Source organism: Saimiri boliviensis, chromosome 6 (genome assembly GCF_048565385.1).
Source record: "Saimiri boliviensis isolate mSaiBol1 chromosome 6, mSaiBol1.pri, whole genome shotgun sequence".
NCBI classification, from domain to species: Eukaryota; Metazoa; Chordata; class Mammalia; order Primates; family Cebidae; genus Saimiri; species Saimiri boliviensis.
Window position 1 is genome coordinate 103386831 of NC_133454.1, and position 15517 is coordinate 103402347.

Here is a 15517-nt window from a genome sequence, read left to right on the forward strand (position 1 = left end):
TATTGCACTAATGAAGATGGGACTAGGACTTGATATGGCCTAGTTTGTTGTTTTTTTATGTATTTAAAAAAAATAGTCCTTTGTCAAAATGAAATTTCATGCAATAGTCTGGTATATAAAACTAATGCAGGTGGAAGGAACTTCGGTAATCAGGATGGGGACTGGGGACAGAGAAGCACAGCTTACTCTTAAGCCTTTACTCTGACCACTATGTCTGCTTCTGAAGTTTCTCTAAGGAACCTCCAGGTTCCATGAAATGCAGTAAGACACACATTGTTCCTAGTGACTACCCACTTTTTCTTCCTCCAAGAAAAGGAAGCTGAAATGCCTAGAGGTTGCATGAAGTGAGCAAGGCCACTCCTTGTCCTGTGCTCTTGTCCATGGAACCCACCAGGTTTCTCACATGGGTAGGGCCTGAAGGCTTACCCAGGAGCTGGTTCGACCCCCAGTTGTTTGAAGAAATAAAGCATCCTCTTGGTCACAGACAGCAGCAGCAGCAACTCTTTCCTGCAGACTGGCAGCATTTTCCAAGCACCTGCTCTTCAGGTGGGATTTCTGGGGCACTGTCTTCATTCCAGACAGGCAGCCCTTTGCATCGTGGCCTGCCAGCTTCTGAGTGGCTGAGGACTAGGTTCAGATATGGATTTTTCAGTCCCAAACACTCTTCCAGAAAATGCAAGAGGAGCAGTCTTTAGTCAAACAGAATCTCTGCACCTGAAAAATTTACACTGGACTGGACAATGGTGGTGGTTGCACAATCTTGTAAGAGTACTGCATACCACTGATATATACACTTTAAAATGGGTGAAATGGGCCAGGCACAGTGGCTCACACCTGTAATCTCAGCACTTTGGGAGGTTGAGGCAGGTGGATTCCCTGAGGTCATGAGATCGAGACCAGCCTGACCAACATGATGAACCCCATCTCTATTAAAAATACAAAAATTTTAGCCGGACGTGGTGGAAGGGAGGATGCCTTTAATCTCAGCTACTCAGGTGGCCGAGACAGGAGATTTGTTAAAACCTGGAAGGTGGAGGTTGTGATGAGCTGAGATCTGGCCCCTGTACTCCAGCCTGGGCGACAAGAGCAAAACTCTGTCTCAAAAATAAAATAAAATAATAAAATGGGTGAAATGGCAAATTTTATGTTATGCATATTTTAACATAATAATAATAATTTTAAATATGTGCATTGGTTCCTTATTTCCTACAGATTCAAGTTCAAACTCCCTGGCATAGCTTACACCTTGTTCTCCCCACATCTGTAACTTCGTGTCTGCTGCTTTCCCCGACCCCTTCATCTTATCTATGTTCAACCCACATTGCTCTGCATTCTCTGTACAAGCCATGTTCTTTCACTTTTCTATGCTCAAACACAATTTTGCTTTTAGTAACAATAGCAAACACTTATCTATAATGCTTACTGCATGCACACGTAGACATAAATCTAATGTGTAATACATGCAGAGCTTTGAGTCATTTAATCCTCACCAAATCTATAAAGTACATAGATGCTATTATTAAGCCCATTTTATACTTGAGCAAATTAAGTTAATTGCCTTAGTCAAGGTCATACAACTAAGAAGCAGCCAAGATAGCATTTGGACCTAGCTGTTCTGGCTCCTGAATCCATCCATGCTCTTTGTCATTACATAGTGCTGCCAGTGGATGACTCGTCCCTGTAGTTTCATCTGAAGAATTCCCCCTCCTCTTTTGAGACCTGCCTCAAATATCACCTCCCCTGTGAAGACTGCCTGGTGTTCTCCAGGAGAGAGTATGACTCCCTTCTCTAGGAATGGTAGCACCCTGAACACACATATTTTGCAGCATATTTTGCCTTGCGTAGTAATGGCCAGCTTGGGAGTTTGATTCCTTACCAGAGGGTGAGGCCTCTGAAAATAGGGCAAGGTCTTTTTACCTTGATATCCCGCAACACTCATGACATATTTGATGAATGAATGGGTAGGTGGATGGTTGGGTGCATTTCTCTCAACTTTTCAGTTTCTTGAAATAAATAACAAAATCTTACCTTCCCTCAGAAGTTCTGGTATGGTTCCTTCAGTCTTGCCACAGACACTGATAATCACTTTCACTTTCTGTGTAACTCACTAGGCAAGAAGTCCATGCAGATTTACTTTTAGTAGTTCACATGAACAATAAGTACTGCGTTTGATTTCCAAATATTAAAGCATAGTATATTATAGGTAGATATACAGTTATCATTCAAAGTATGATATTTCAATCTCAAAAGGCTTCCCTTGAATAATATTACAATCTCCACTTTAAAAACTGCTGGGTAGAAGAGATGGGGGAGAATGAATTAATGTTCACACAGAAAGGAGGATAATGGGGGCAAAAAAATAATAGATAAATGTATGCGTGGATGAGAGAATGAATAAAATGATAGGTGGATATGTCGATCATGGATGGATGGGAGAAAAGTGGATATATCAATAAACAGGTGTGTGGGTGGATGGGTGGAGAGGAGGATGGTAGATTGTTGTAAGTTTATGAAGAGACGTGAAAAGGACGTGTGAAATAATGGGTGAGAAGTTGTATGGAAGGATGAATAGAAGAATAGGTGGTTGGATGTATGAAAAAATTAAAAGGTGTGTGGTTGCAGTAGTGGATGAATGGGATGATGGATGGACCTAAGTGGTTAGTGGATGGACAGGAGGATGGATGGATGGATGTGAGAGCCCTGCAAGGACATAAGGGAAGGTGGGTGGATAGATGGATGAGTGGATGGAAGGATATTTAGGAGGATAAATAAGCATGTATGTGGGTGGCTAGAGAAAGGTGCCCGTCCCCACTGGCTTGAACACATGGGTTGGCCGGGCCAAATGCCAGCCCTATGACCGGCCACCTGTAGCTTTCCCTGAGCTGTTCTGACAAGAAGCAAAAACTCACTCAAGCCATGTGGACTTCACTCATTTTTCAGGGGGAAAAGAATGAGTTCTCCCTCTTTCCCCTAGGAAGATTCACCAACTCCCCTTCCCTCACTCTCCACTGTGGGCTGGGAGGCACCGCGCCACCCAGAGCAAGACCTCGCCCCGTCTCCAGAACTTCTCCCGGGATATCCAACTACCTGTGAAACCCAGAGATCGCTCTCCAGCTGGATTCAAAGAGAAGTTTTGCGGGAAAGGAGAGGCCAAGGGCTGAACCCAACGGAGCGAGGTTTTAGGATTCAGTCATCCTCTGTCCTGACGCCTCGGGGCCAGCGGGAGAAGAAAGCCAGTGCGTCCCGGGGGCTCAGGGGCCGGTGGGCTCGGAGGCACAAACTCCCCGCTACCCTCCCAGGTCCCCCACCCTCGTCCCCTGCAGCCCGATTTACAACCTCAGTAGAGCGCGGGGCGAGGGCAGAGGGGCCCGCCGAGGAACACGCTACTTCTTTAAACCTCTGCCGGCAGCTTAGTCACAGCCCCTCTCGCTTGGGTGTGTCCTTCGCTCGCTCCCTCCCTCCGTCTTAGGTCACTTTCAGCCCTCGAATAAAAACTGCAGCCAACTTCCGAGGCAGCCTCATTGCCCAGCGGACCCCAGCCTCTGCCAGGTTCGGTCCGCCCTCCTCACCGGCCCCTGCCCCGCGCCCCCGGGATCCTCCAGCTCCTCTCGCCTGCGCCCTCGGTTCGCTCCGGACACCATGGACAAGTTTTGGTGGCGCGCAGCCTGGGGACTCTGCCTCGTGCAGCTGAGCCTGGCGCAGATCGGTGAGTGCCTCCGCAGCCGGGGCAGCCGGGACAGCTGTAAGCTTTGGTGCGGGGTGCGCAGCGCCGACCTGGGGGCAGCCCCTCGGGCTGAGTTGGCCCTGGGAGTCTAGAGTCAAGTGAGCTGCCAGCGACGTGCACTGGGCTCGGGAAAGCAGGGCTGGGATCAGCGCTAAACCGTTGGAGAGCGTGTCTGTGGCAGCACCATTTGGTTGAACCGAAAAGAGAAAGAGAGCAAAGTTTGCTGGGCAGGCTGCTGGCGCGCAGTTTTGGGTGAGGTCGCTAGAGCTGGAGCACATGGCAGAAAGTAACCGTTCTCCTGGATGTGCGCAGTCGGTGTCTGGACTAACAGGCTCTTGTGCCCAAGGGCTCGCCAAGCCCCACCGGGCTGTGTCTAGGCAAGGCAGAGCTAGGCGGGGTAGGAACCGGGGCTGGGACAGGGCGAGTGGCTGTTATCAAGGTGGTCACACAGGGGGTCACAAGTGCACGTGAGAGACTGGCTGGCAATAGGCTTTCCAGAAAGAAGCCCTGGGTTCTCCCAACTCCCCACTGAGCTTTGTTCCAAAGCTTACAGTCCGCACTGTCACTGCCACCTTAGCGCTGTGGAAGCTTGAACCAGCTCTGCAGTGAGCTCTAGGGCGGGTCTCCACGAGATTTCAGCCTGGAACAGGGAGCAAGAATGGGAGACAACCACTGGACCAGCTGCTTAGTCCTTGCTACCTCCTGCTTCTGCCAATCAGTGTGGGAAAATTCCAGCAGTAAAGTGGCTCATATTCCCTGTCTGGTAGCCTCAGAGCAGAGAGAGGAGTGTTGATACCACGGCAACATCAGGAATCCCAGAGCTAGGGCTCCAATAGCACATCTGAACAGAGTCGGTGCCTGTGGGTGGCTGTGGAGGGGAGGGGCTGCGTGTGAGGTATTCTAGCCCAGCTCAACTCCAAGCATTGTCTTTCTTTGTCTATATATGTACAGATAATTACCAGGCCGATTTGCTTATCACTAGCCAAAATTAATGTTTCTTTTAAGAAGGGCCAGCTGGGTCATCAAGACACCTCAGCCTGCAGCAAATTATACTCAGCAAATATTTATTAATCCAGTTCTTGGAGGTGGGGGCGGTTACTGAGGAAGTGAAACACAGTCCCACCTGGGTACTTAAGATTGAGTACTCAGTATAAAGTATCTTGAACTAAATACCTTGGGCAGTAGGAAAAAAGTGACCCTAGGTAGAGGCTAGGCAGGATGAGTCTCTGACACACATCTCCCTTTCCATGTGGGGCAGAGATCATTGCTAGGTGGGAATATGGGGAGCTAGGATTTATGCTACCGAAGCTGAAATAATAAGAACAGCAAAAACACAGCCAGGCATGGTGACTCACACCTGTAATCCCGGAACTTTGGGAGACCAAGGCAGGCAAATCACCAGAAGTCAGGAGTTCGAGACCAGCCTGGCCAACATGGCAAAACCCCATTTCTACAAAAACTACAAAAATTAGCAGGGCATGGTGGTGCACACCTATAGTCCCAGCTACTTGGGACATTGAGGCAGGAGAATCGCTTGAACCCAGGAGGTGAAGGTTGCAGTAAGCAAAGATTATACCACTGCACTTTAGCCTGGATGACAGAATGTGACTCTGTCTAAAAAAAAAAAAAAAAAAAAAAGCAATACAACACTAGCTACCATCTACTGTATATTTTCACCGTGCCAGGCATTATGTCAAATCCTTTCCATGTGTTATCTCATTCTACCTTCACAATGGCCTAGTAAGAAGTTTCCTGTTATCAGGCCTGTTTGACAGGAGGAAAACTGATGCTTAGAGAGGTTAAGTGACTTGCTGGCATTCACATGGTCAGGAGCAAAGCCGGATGAAAACCCAGCTCCACTGAGTTCCAAAGCCTAGTCTTAGAATGTGTTGGATTAGAATATAAGATGGACACACTCGAAAAGGATTTCAGGGAGGGAAGGATTTCGGTGGACCCTAGGCCTTAGGAAAAGTTCCAAAAGGAGCCAGAGCTCAAATAGGCCCTTGAAAAGCAGAAAGAGTCAGAATGGGAAAGAAGTGGGAAGCTGGAGATCAGGGAGAGCCCTGGGTCTGGCCTCAGAGAAGAGGGTCCTGGTGGTTTCCCTGTGGTCTCTAGGGAAGTTTATTTGTGTGTTACCTACCAGTGCCATCTTCTGCTTTGTCTCTGGGCATTCTGACTCCTGACTCCTTCCAGCCTGTCTCCCTGATTCTTCTAAAGGGCCCCACCTCCAAATATTGGGCAGTGTCCTAACCCTTGGGGTTCTCCCAGAGACTGGCAGGCTCCCTCCTGCCCTGAGTTTCCACGGCCCCTTTGCGGAGCATCATTTAGAGGAAGCACAATGAAGTGCTAGTAGCAATAACTGCCCCGGCCCTTGCTTTCATGTGCTTGTAAAGTTGTTTGGCAGGAACTGAGACTTGGAAAGGAGACATGACTTTGTCAGAGGGCTTGGGTCTGGGCATGGGGTGGATGGGGGCAGGTGGACTAATAGGGAGGAAGGGGGAAGGAAAGGAGCTCTTGTTGCCCCATTCTGGGGAGTGGTGGGCTCTGGACAACCAAGAGAAAACTTTGGAAAGGAGCAAGGCTTTTGGGAGGAGGAAGGGGTTCAATCTGTGTCCGTGACAGCAAAAGTGGAGAAATGGCCAAATGTAGTTAAGTGGCATTGGACCCAGAAACTCTGAGTTGGGAACAGATATCTTGAATTAGGGGTCCTGTGCAGGAGGAAGAAAGTGACCCTTGCTGGATGGCAGGGAGGATGAGTCCTTCATGCACATGTATCTCCTTTTCTCCGTGGGTGAGGGGGTCTTTGCTTGGGAATTGCGTGCCTGGTGTTGAGAAAGAGGAGAGCGCCTGAGAGCCCTGGGGCTTGGGGCAGGTGCACACACCTTTCTGCTCCTTTCTCTCTGAGCATTAGAGACTCCACCTCTTGCTGGGAGTTAGATCTTTGGCTGTGTTTTTCCATGTGAAGAAGCAAAGAGGCAAAGCTTCATCTCTGTTGGGGCTGGCATCAATTAATTCAGGTATTCCCCATGTACACATTGGACATCTACTTCCTGCAAAGGCATGGTGACAAGTCTGTGTGTGGGAGGCTGGCAGCCAGTAGGAAAATCTTCCGTTTTTTTTCCCCCCAAATTGCCCCACACAGGAGGGGATGCTGGACAGCATGAAATTCTTAGTTTATGACAGATTCCCTTCCATTCATTCAGGAACTATTTCCTGACTCATTGTCATAGACTCAGAGATGGGAACTCCAAGGATCATTTAGAAGACCTTAAAGAGAGGGACTGGTGACTTCCCCTCTCTGAGACTTGTTAAGATATTAGGGCAGGGCACTTTTTATACATTTGGTCTCTGATATATCTCTATCATGAGGACTGTGGGAGCCTCAAACCCACCCCCTGCAGTGAGCAGGGAGGGTGTGGTCTACTGGTGTAACAACATTTGTCTAACGCCTTAAATACTGCCGTACACACTCATTACAATTTTATGTATTACTTTACAATATATCCAATTTGAGTTTAATATAATAATATATATCTTTTTTACCATATAGCAAAGTTGGTGTTTGAGAAAGATTTTCTGTATTGTCCTGGGGCTTCTAGCACCTCCTGGAACATCACTAGATGGTTAGGAGCACTGAAGTGTTAAAAGCCTGACACTCGGCTATGGTACCATATGGTCCTATGTAAAGCAGGGTCCTAAGTCCCGAGTCCCTGGGAAATACCACTCAGTGAACACTGGCTGTATGCTAGACATGAAGCTGGGGGTAGCACAGGATATCTCATTTAAGCCTCCCAACAGCCCTTCACTCTCTCTTAATTCCATTTTCTAGATAAAGAGATCGAGGCTTGGGGAGATGGCATGACTTCCCCTAGGACCCAGTGGGGGAGTTGGGATTTCCCCATCATCTAACATCCTCCCATGTTCGACTCCAATGCTTATGCTCCTCTGATTCGTTACTTTGTGTCTGGAGGACTCTGGAAACTGCATGTGGTTCTCCCACACTCCCTGCCCGCTGTGGCTAGCATGAGTGAAGCCTTGCCTGGGTGGCTTCTCTCTCTACCTTCGGCAGGCTCAGGACTCTTGGCTGCCCTGCCCTGGCCTGTCTCTCCCCAGGTTTGGTCACAGCTGTCAGAGATGACAACCAAGTTATTTGTAACTAAAATAAGTTACTTCTCTTATCAGAGTCCAGCTGCCCTTCTAGACATGCTCTCATGTGCACACTTGGAATAAAGGGAGAGGTAGTTGCTTGTCTATGAGACAAGTTAGGGCAATGCCCTCTGCCTGAAAACGAGAAAAGAGGCACTACAGAAGCTCTCACTCTGACCCAGCAAGCACGTCACTTATACTGACCCAGAGCCCCACTCCTCATATGCTCAGTAGTAGGTTGTGAGACCCCAGGCAGTTGGCTGACATGGGTCTTGAACTGAAACCCAATGTGCAGTTCTAGGTGACACATGGCCACCCAAGTGACGTTGCAGATCAGCCTACAGTGTCAGATGCTTCAAGGCTGGGGTCCCCTGATGGAGAGGAGGTGGTGGGAGGTCACTTGGGCCTCCCCACCACTGCCTCCTGGTTGGGGCTGGGGCTGGGGACAAGATAGTGACTGCAATTGTGTTTCCCCAGGACCTTCGTTTTAGCTGACTCCACCCAAGAGCCTGAAAGGGAAGTGGTTCTTGCAAAAGAATGAGCTGAAGCAGGTGGCAGATACTACCAGGGACCGGATAGCTTTTAAAGGGGATCTTTTTCTGCCTCAGAGAGAAATTTTGGGGGTTTGCACAGCAAGAAGTCGATGACTCAATTTCCTTTGTGTCCCTGCTTTAATGGGAAGGTCACAGGCGTTCTTTAGAATTGCAGGGTAGGATGATGCCTTCTACCTTAAATTTGAATCCCACTTTTCACGCAGCAGGTTGAATTTTTTTTTAAGTGTACCCCCCACAACTGCCCAACTGGGTTTAGGTTTTTTTTAAGTGTACTCCCCACAACTGCCCAACTTGCCAGAGTGTACCAAGAAGGGTGCTTTCTAAGTTTGTGGTTTTGGAGTCTGGCTTGGCGTGGATACAGTCATTGTGCCTTCCAGATTTTCCAGGGGAGTCAGGATCTCAAATATGCAAACACTCTACCAATTGATGTATAGTGTGTTTGCTGGATGTGGACATATACACATTGCAGGTGTGCCTGTAAGTACGTGCCTCATGTATCTATGTGTGTGGTGGCAATTGGTGATGCCAAAGAATGCTAAAGACTTTCACATCCCTTAAAGGGGAAAATAGCCACAACAAAACAAATTCCAATGTATCTTTTCCTGTCTGTCTTCTGTAGCACTGGGGGAGTCCCCTGATACCAGGGATCATGTCACACTTTTGTGGGCCCAGATCCCAATAACTGTTGCACTGCAATGAATGTCTAGAATATAAAAGTGATGGTATCTATATACACGGAGGCATGCTGTCAGCATGGCTAAGGTGCAAATACATTTATGTGTAAGTGAGAACTGTGGTGACGGCTGTGTTGCTTGGGACAGGGCTGAGGAGAGTTCTTGGCTGGTTGACTGCCCACCACAGGGCTCATGTTTGGTCTACCCTAAACAGTGAGCTCACCATCTGTTTGTTTGTGGCTTTGGTGGCTGCCTGCTGTGACGGCTGGGGACATCTGTCTAAAGACAGGGTTACTAGATAGTTTGGCTGAGAAGGGAATGGGAGCCAGTGAGATGGTGACACCAACCCCAGATTTAAGCCTCAAAGCAAAACACTCCCCAGCAGCAGCGTTCTAGTTATTTTGGAGATGTTGATATGAGGTTGGGATCCCTGAGTGAGCAACCCACACTCCTCCAGCCCCCACGCCTGCTTCTGGAAGGTGGTGGCAGAGGAGAGAAGTGGAAGTACTGCACAGAAGATTCTTGCCTTCTCTGTGGGTCTCTTTGGGCAATTATCAAGCTGTTGTCTGACCAGATACTACTGTAGCTTCTTCAGGGGCAAATCTATAAGGAATCCTAACATCCAATGGGGAGGCACTTTGGCAAAAGCAAACCACGTCCCTTCTCCACAGAGCTTGTGATGTCAGAAATTACCCATAACTGGGGTAGGTTCTGTCTTCCCAAAGATTGTCTGCCCAGCAAGACTTGAGAGACAGGGAGACAAACACAGAATGAGGGGGTAGGTGTTGTGGGGGTGGGGAGCAATGGAAACTCACAGAGCCAGATCTCCCTTAGTTTGGGGTGCAGTGGCTGCCTGGGTGTGTCCTCCTGAGGCAAGTGTCCCTGCTAAGTGCAAGTGTGGGCAGACAGATCTCAGGTGGGTGGGGAGGGGTTGAGTCACCAAGGAGGTGATTTGCAACACTCAGGTCCCAGAAACTTCCCAAGTCTTCAGCGTTTAAAAATAAAGGTTAATTGCAAAACTCTGGGGTTAGGGGAAGAGATTATTCACGTAGACCAGTCATTCTGAGCATCTCCTATGGTGGCATTGCAAGTCTCCTTTGGCAGTGCCTGAAAGTTCATCTGTTTCTGAGTGCTCTTATGCCTTTCCTGCTTGCGCCTTTGCACAAGTTGTACGTTTCTGAGAACCCTCACCACTATTAGTAATAATAGAAAACACTTACAGAGCGTTGACCATGTGCCAGCACCATTCTAATTGTTTCCTATTTACTGCCTTGTTTAATAAAAACACTGGCCTCACGAAGGTGGTACTGTTATTATCTGTTTTTTACATATGAGGAAACTGAGGCACAGATAATTTAAGTAACTTGCTCAAGGCCATACAGCTGATAAGCGATGGCTCTGGGATTCAAACTCAAGTCTTCCTACAGAGGTCATGCTCTTTGTCACTACATAAAGATATCGAGGCACCCCAGAAACCCAGATGACTGTACCTGGTAGTACTGTGGTTGCTTTTAAAAACTTCACTGGGGAATCTAGTTGTGGGTGAGGTTATAACATCCACAGAGCTTTTAAACATGATGTCAGAGGAAGGGGCTAGAATTGCAAAATGGAGGAAGCAGTTGTAATGGAAACTTCTTCCAGTGCATAAGTTGACTCATTCGTTCCTGTCTGTGAATAGAAGCTCTACTCTCTTCTATGTGATGGAAAGTTGGGGATAGGGTAGGGCTGAAAGGGATGTGAATTGAATTGTTTGTTCATGATCACTTTATTACTTGTTAGCTGGATGAAAGGTGACGATGGCTAAGTGGTGTGTCTCCGTCTTCTAAAACTTTGACTGGGAAATGAGTCAATCAAATAGCAGCAAGATATTTGCCCTCAGCTTAAGGGCCCTTGGTTCCAGGGTCTTCTGTCCACTGCCTAGAAGGAATGAGGGAGGGAAGGATACTCTGAGAAAGGGGCTGTCAAGAGTACGGCTGGATCTATCCAGGGCACAAGGAATTTGGCAAGAGCTGGAAGTGTGCCATAGCCCTTCTCTCCAGCCCTAGCTTAAACCACGTGACTAGGCTTCTATTTGATCCCACATGTGACCATGCCATCAGCAAGCAAGAGAGTTTCGTCTGGATATCCCTCACTGAGAGAAAGCCACCCAGGAAGGGAGGAGGCAAGGCCCCTTGGGAACATCTGGCTCAGTCCACAGGAAGGGACCAAGGTCTTTGCCTGGGAATAGGGATTCAACCCAGATTCTATCCCCAGCAACTTTTTTTTTTTTTTCAATTTTAGTGCATCTCTTTACACTTAAACAGGTCTGCAGTGACTTCTAGGAAGACCCACACACCAATCATGGAACCAGGCAACATTGTTTTCCACTTCTTTTCCAAGATAGTAGCATGATAACAGTAAAGCCTCTTCACAAGTATTTACCATTACGCACATTAAGATGCCAGGGTGAAACGAACGATTCCATGCAGACAACACCTGGTCTGCTGCCTTTGGCTTAAAAGGACATTTCTGCCCAAGTCCCTAGCCCCAGTCTTTGTGAACTCTAAATGGGTAGCTACTATATGCCAATCACAGACGTTGAATCTGCTGAGTATGTCCAGTCCAAAAACCAGAATCCAACAGGGCTGACTACACACCATCTTGCAGGAAACCAGCTGATGTCAGCTCTGCAGCTACCAATGAGTTGCTGGGCCCGCATCAGCCTGCAAGTGAGGGAGGGGAAAACTCACTCTGGTAACCCACAAGAGTGCTGCTCACACAGAGGGGATAAAAGTTTGGGGAAAAAAATCTACCAGGAAGTTTGTTTTTGCAGTAGATCTTCTGTGGTAAGACTAGTTGTCTTTACAATATCCTTAGAGGTCAGGTGCATTCCTGGAGACTCCTTTAAGAGATTTACTCTCTCCTGTTGTTCCCCACTGAAAATTCATAAAAATTCCATGAACATATCTCAATTTAAAAAGAGAAAGTTTAAGGGATGCCATGTAATGTCTCTCTGTTCTCTTTTGCTACTGAGCATAAAAGCTCCTTAGGGAAAAGCCCAAACCCTCTACTTATTTTCGTATTTGCAATATCCCTGAGCGGTCAGCACAGTTCCCCAATCATAGTGGGTGCTCAGTAAATATTTGGATGGCTGAGAATTAATAACATTTCTAGACTTGGCTAGCAAACCCATCTCCGTCACTTATTTTTTTGTGATTTTTATAGGTTCTGTCTAATTCTTTGTCATCATTTTTTATTCCTTCTCATCTATACAAATATTTTTTTCATTTTTCTCTATTGCTGCTTGTAGCAATCCTCAACCACCTGCCCCACCACCCCTTGAAATTTCTGTTCTCTGTACGCTCTTCAGTCTGAAAGGATTTTTCTTGAGGTTTGAAATGTTAGGCAAGGTAGGGGAACTTTAGAGCTCATTATTTTGTCCAGTAGAATGAGGATCTGGACTTCCTATAGGTCTGGCTGCCTCTTTATCCCCACCTTTACTTCCAAATCTGGCCTCATGTATAAAAAAAATCCCAAACCTCAAAATCATATTCTCAACATTACTCAGAGAAAAATTGTTGGCTTTTTGGTCACCATATTAGAGGAATAAAAGGGCAATTGTTTCTTTCAGTCAATGGTTTGAAGACCTCCCAGACCAAAAATCACCTCCATATACTCAGATGCTCGGTGTGGTATAACGATAATGAGGAGGTCTGGCTTTGAGGAGAATCATTCAGGAGGTATAAAGGCAGTGGCACCAGACAGGAGGACCCACACACCAGCTGATTCCTCTAGTGCCACTTAAGAGTGGTGTGCGCTTGGGCTGTGTTACTTGGTAAGTGTCTGGTACAATACTTAGCACATAATGTCTACAGCTAAATGTTTGGTTCATAGAAGGTACCCCGAGAATAGAAATGATTATTATATTTTAGCTTCTCTCTATTACTGATACATTATGTGCTGTCAAGCAAAGTATTTCACCCCTATTTACCTCCACTTTTCCATGTGTAAAATGAGAGGGTTGGATTCTAGTTGAATCCTTTGTGAATCCTTTCCAGACCTCATGTTCTATAAATTCACCACTCTATGGGCTTACTAACACCCAAGCCTCATAAAACCTAATGGAAAGAACAACATAAAACGACCATAATGCAGTGTCAAAAAAAATTGATGCCTGATTTGTATTAAATGTCAGAAGTGAATTATTAATCCATGCCAGAAACAAACATATGGACCCAATTACACTCTAACTCCAATGGGCAAGTGTGACTCGTAGGGAGAAAGTACTTTGCCCTTAGTACTTCGCAGACTCCTCTAGACCCTGCAGAAGGTAAGCAGATGAAGAAGCTCTGGCCAGAGAAGTTAGCAACATGTCCCAGGCACACAACTGAAACTGCAGGAAGCCAGTCCTGGGATTACTGGCAGGGTCTGAACACTGTACTCTTTGTGTTGTACTTTAAAAAACATTGCTTCAAGTGACAAAAAAAGCCAAACCCCTGCAGAAAACAAAAATTGTTCCCTTCGCTCTCAGCTTCATGAGCACCTTGGACTTGCCAGCTTTCCTCAAGCAAACTCTACAACATGTTGTTGCAAAATTAACCACAATATTCAGACAAAACTGTACTTAGAGGGTGAGCGCGAGTATCCTATGTAACTACGGTAGCCTGAGAATCTGGGAGGAGGGGTGGGTGGGAGCAAGAAAAAACAAAATATTATATATAATCTTCTTCCCAGTCAAGGCACGGAGTAAGGCAGGCCTGTGAGATGGTGAATTTCTGCTTCTACTGAGAGCCTTCCGGACCCCCAGTAAGAATTTCTTTTCATCATAAAACCAGAGAAACTCTTGCTCAGGAAAAAGAAAAAAAGGAAATCATAGAGATTGCATGACTTAGGAATTTGTCAAAGTACGTCAGAGGCTATAATGTAAGGCTAATTTCTGGCATTCTGTCAGTCACTGAATGTCCTTGGTCAGATCACAGCTCCTTCTGGTTGTGCTCACTTTACCCTCATCTGGAATCCACTGACCATTGGGTAAAAATAAAATCCCAGATGGGCTCAGATCTCACATCCTGTGCAATGCCCTCAGTTACTCCTGATAGGATGCAGTCATCTGTATCTCCAGCTAATCATACGAACACAGTATTCTAGGAGAAGTGAGAACCCACTCGTAACCAGCAGAGGTTCTCTCTGAGTCACAGGGTGACTGTGGGCAAGGTCCTTCCCTTGTCGGTTGCCTCTGTCTCCCCAGTTATAAATGGTGACAAACTAACCAACTTAAAATTTCCTTAAAATGTATTGGCACTGTGGACAGAAATGAGGAAAGTGGAAAACCTAGTTTCTGTCCTCGGGGAGCTTACCATTTGGTGAAAGAAAAGTTAAACAGGTGAAAGAATTGTGCAAGACAGCATAACCAAGTGTCAGAAGGAAAGGAAAAACAGACATCTTGATTGTACGGGAAAGCTTGAAGGAATTTGAGGATGAGTTGGATGTGGAAAAGAAGATGGACAGAGAGAGGGGAAAGCAGAAAAACCAGGGAAGGGCAAAGCATGAGCCAGGAGTTTAAAGTGGAGGAATAAGAATGGCTTGACTGGGACCAGGGGAGGGGTCAGCCCGCTTTGGATAAGAGAGTTCACGTTTAGAACAGTGAGAGAGGAGGTTGGACAGATTCCAGGCAATCAAGTAACAGTGGCACTGTCCACTGGCAGAAGATTCAATTTTTCTGCCCCAGAAACTCAGAAGTTCTCATGAATCACTGTCTCAGACAGCACTAGACAGAGTTCAGAAGCAGGCTGCCTCCAGCAGTGAGAAAGAACTTTGGCAACTCTGCCTAGGTGGGAGAGTGGCAATTTAAGCGAATTCCGAACAAGACATACAGTGGCAGTAGCAAACAGATTTTAGCTCATGGAACATGTCCCACTGTGACTCCTAGAGGCTTTCTAGAATGCTGTGCTAAGAAGTCAAACCTTGGCTCAGGTATGGAGAGTGCTGTGATCCGTTATTGATGTCTGCCATGGGCACAGTATGAAGGATTTGACCCCCATGCCTCACATGGACATCACTGTAGTAGAGCAGCAGGCTTTCTTTGTTTATGTTTCTGATAGTTGTGTGTAGAGTCCTCTGGGAGTTTAGCCATTCTAGAATCTGGCTAACTAGCCATATATACTGTAGATCCTACCTCCTTCTAGAAAAGCCGTCTCTTACCCAGAGGGCAGAGTTTAGTCACTTGAGCCTTTTGTTAGGATTCATTCCCATTTTGTTTTCCCATTAATCCACATGAACTTAGATGCTGGGAGCCAGATATCTCCTCTGTTTGAACAAAAGCCAGATTTTCTGGCAAAGGGTGCCTTCTCCTCATCAGCTTCTTCATCTGCAAACTGAGAAGACAAAGCTGATGCCTCACCCATGGGGGCAACAGGAGGAATAACTAGCTAATGCGAGTA

At 46.8% G+C, this 15517-nt stretch overlaps 1 protein-coding gene and 1 long non-coding RNA gene across 16 annotated transcripts in view; one reads left to right on the forward strand and one right to left on the reverse strand.

The window, feature by feature from the left end:
* Positions 1-831: 831 nt before the first annotated feature.
* Positions 832-3242, reverse strand: LOC141584879 (uncharacterized). Its single transcript, XR_012518150.1, has 3 exons — positions 3088-3242; positions 2029-2107; positions 832-1094 (listed from the first exon to the last, which is right to left on the reverse strand). It is a non-coding gene; the product is annotated as an uncharacterized LOC141584879 (long non-coding RNA).
* Positions 3243-3481: 239 nt separating this feature from the next.
* CD44 (CD44 molecule (IN blood group)) overlaps positions 3482-15517 on the forward strand; it is a 91808-nt gene continuing 79772 nt past the window's right edge. For 4 of the 15 annotated variants that reach the window (XM_074401300.1, XM_010333386.3, XM_010333381.3 and 1 more), the window contains exon 1: positions 3497-3706. In XM_074401300.1, the coding sequence (XP_074257401.1) occupies positions 3640-3706 (67 nt within the window). In that variant the 5' untranslated portion in view covers positions 3497-3639. Of the gene's footprint in view, positions 3707-15517 lie in introns of all 15 variants that reach the window. The other 11 variants (XM_074401301.1, XM_074401302.1, XM_010333397.3 and 8 more) reach the window with 5 other exon arrangements.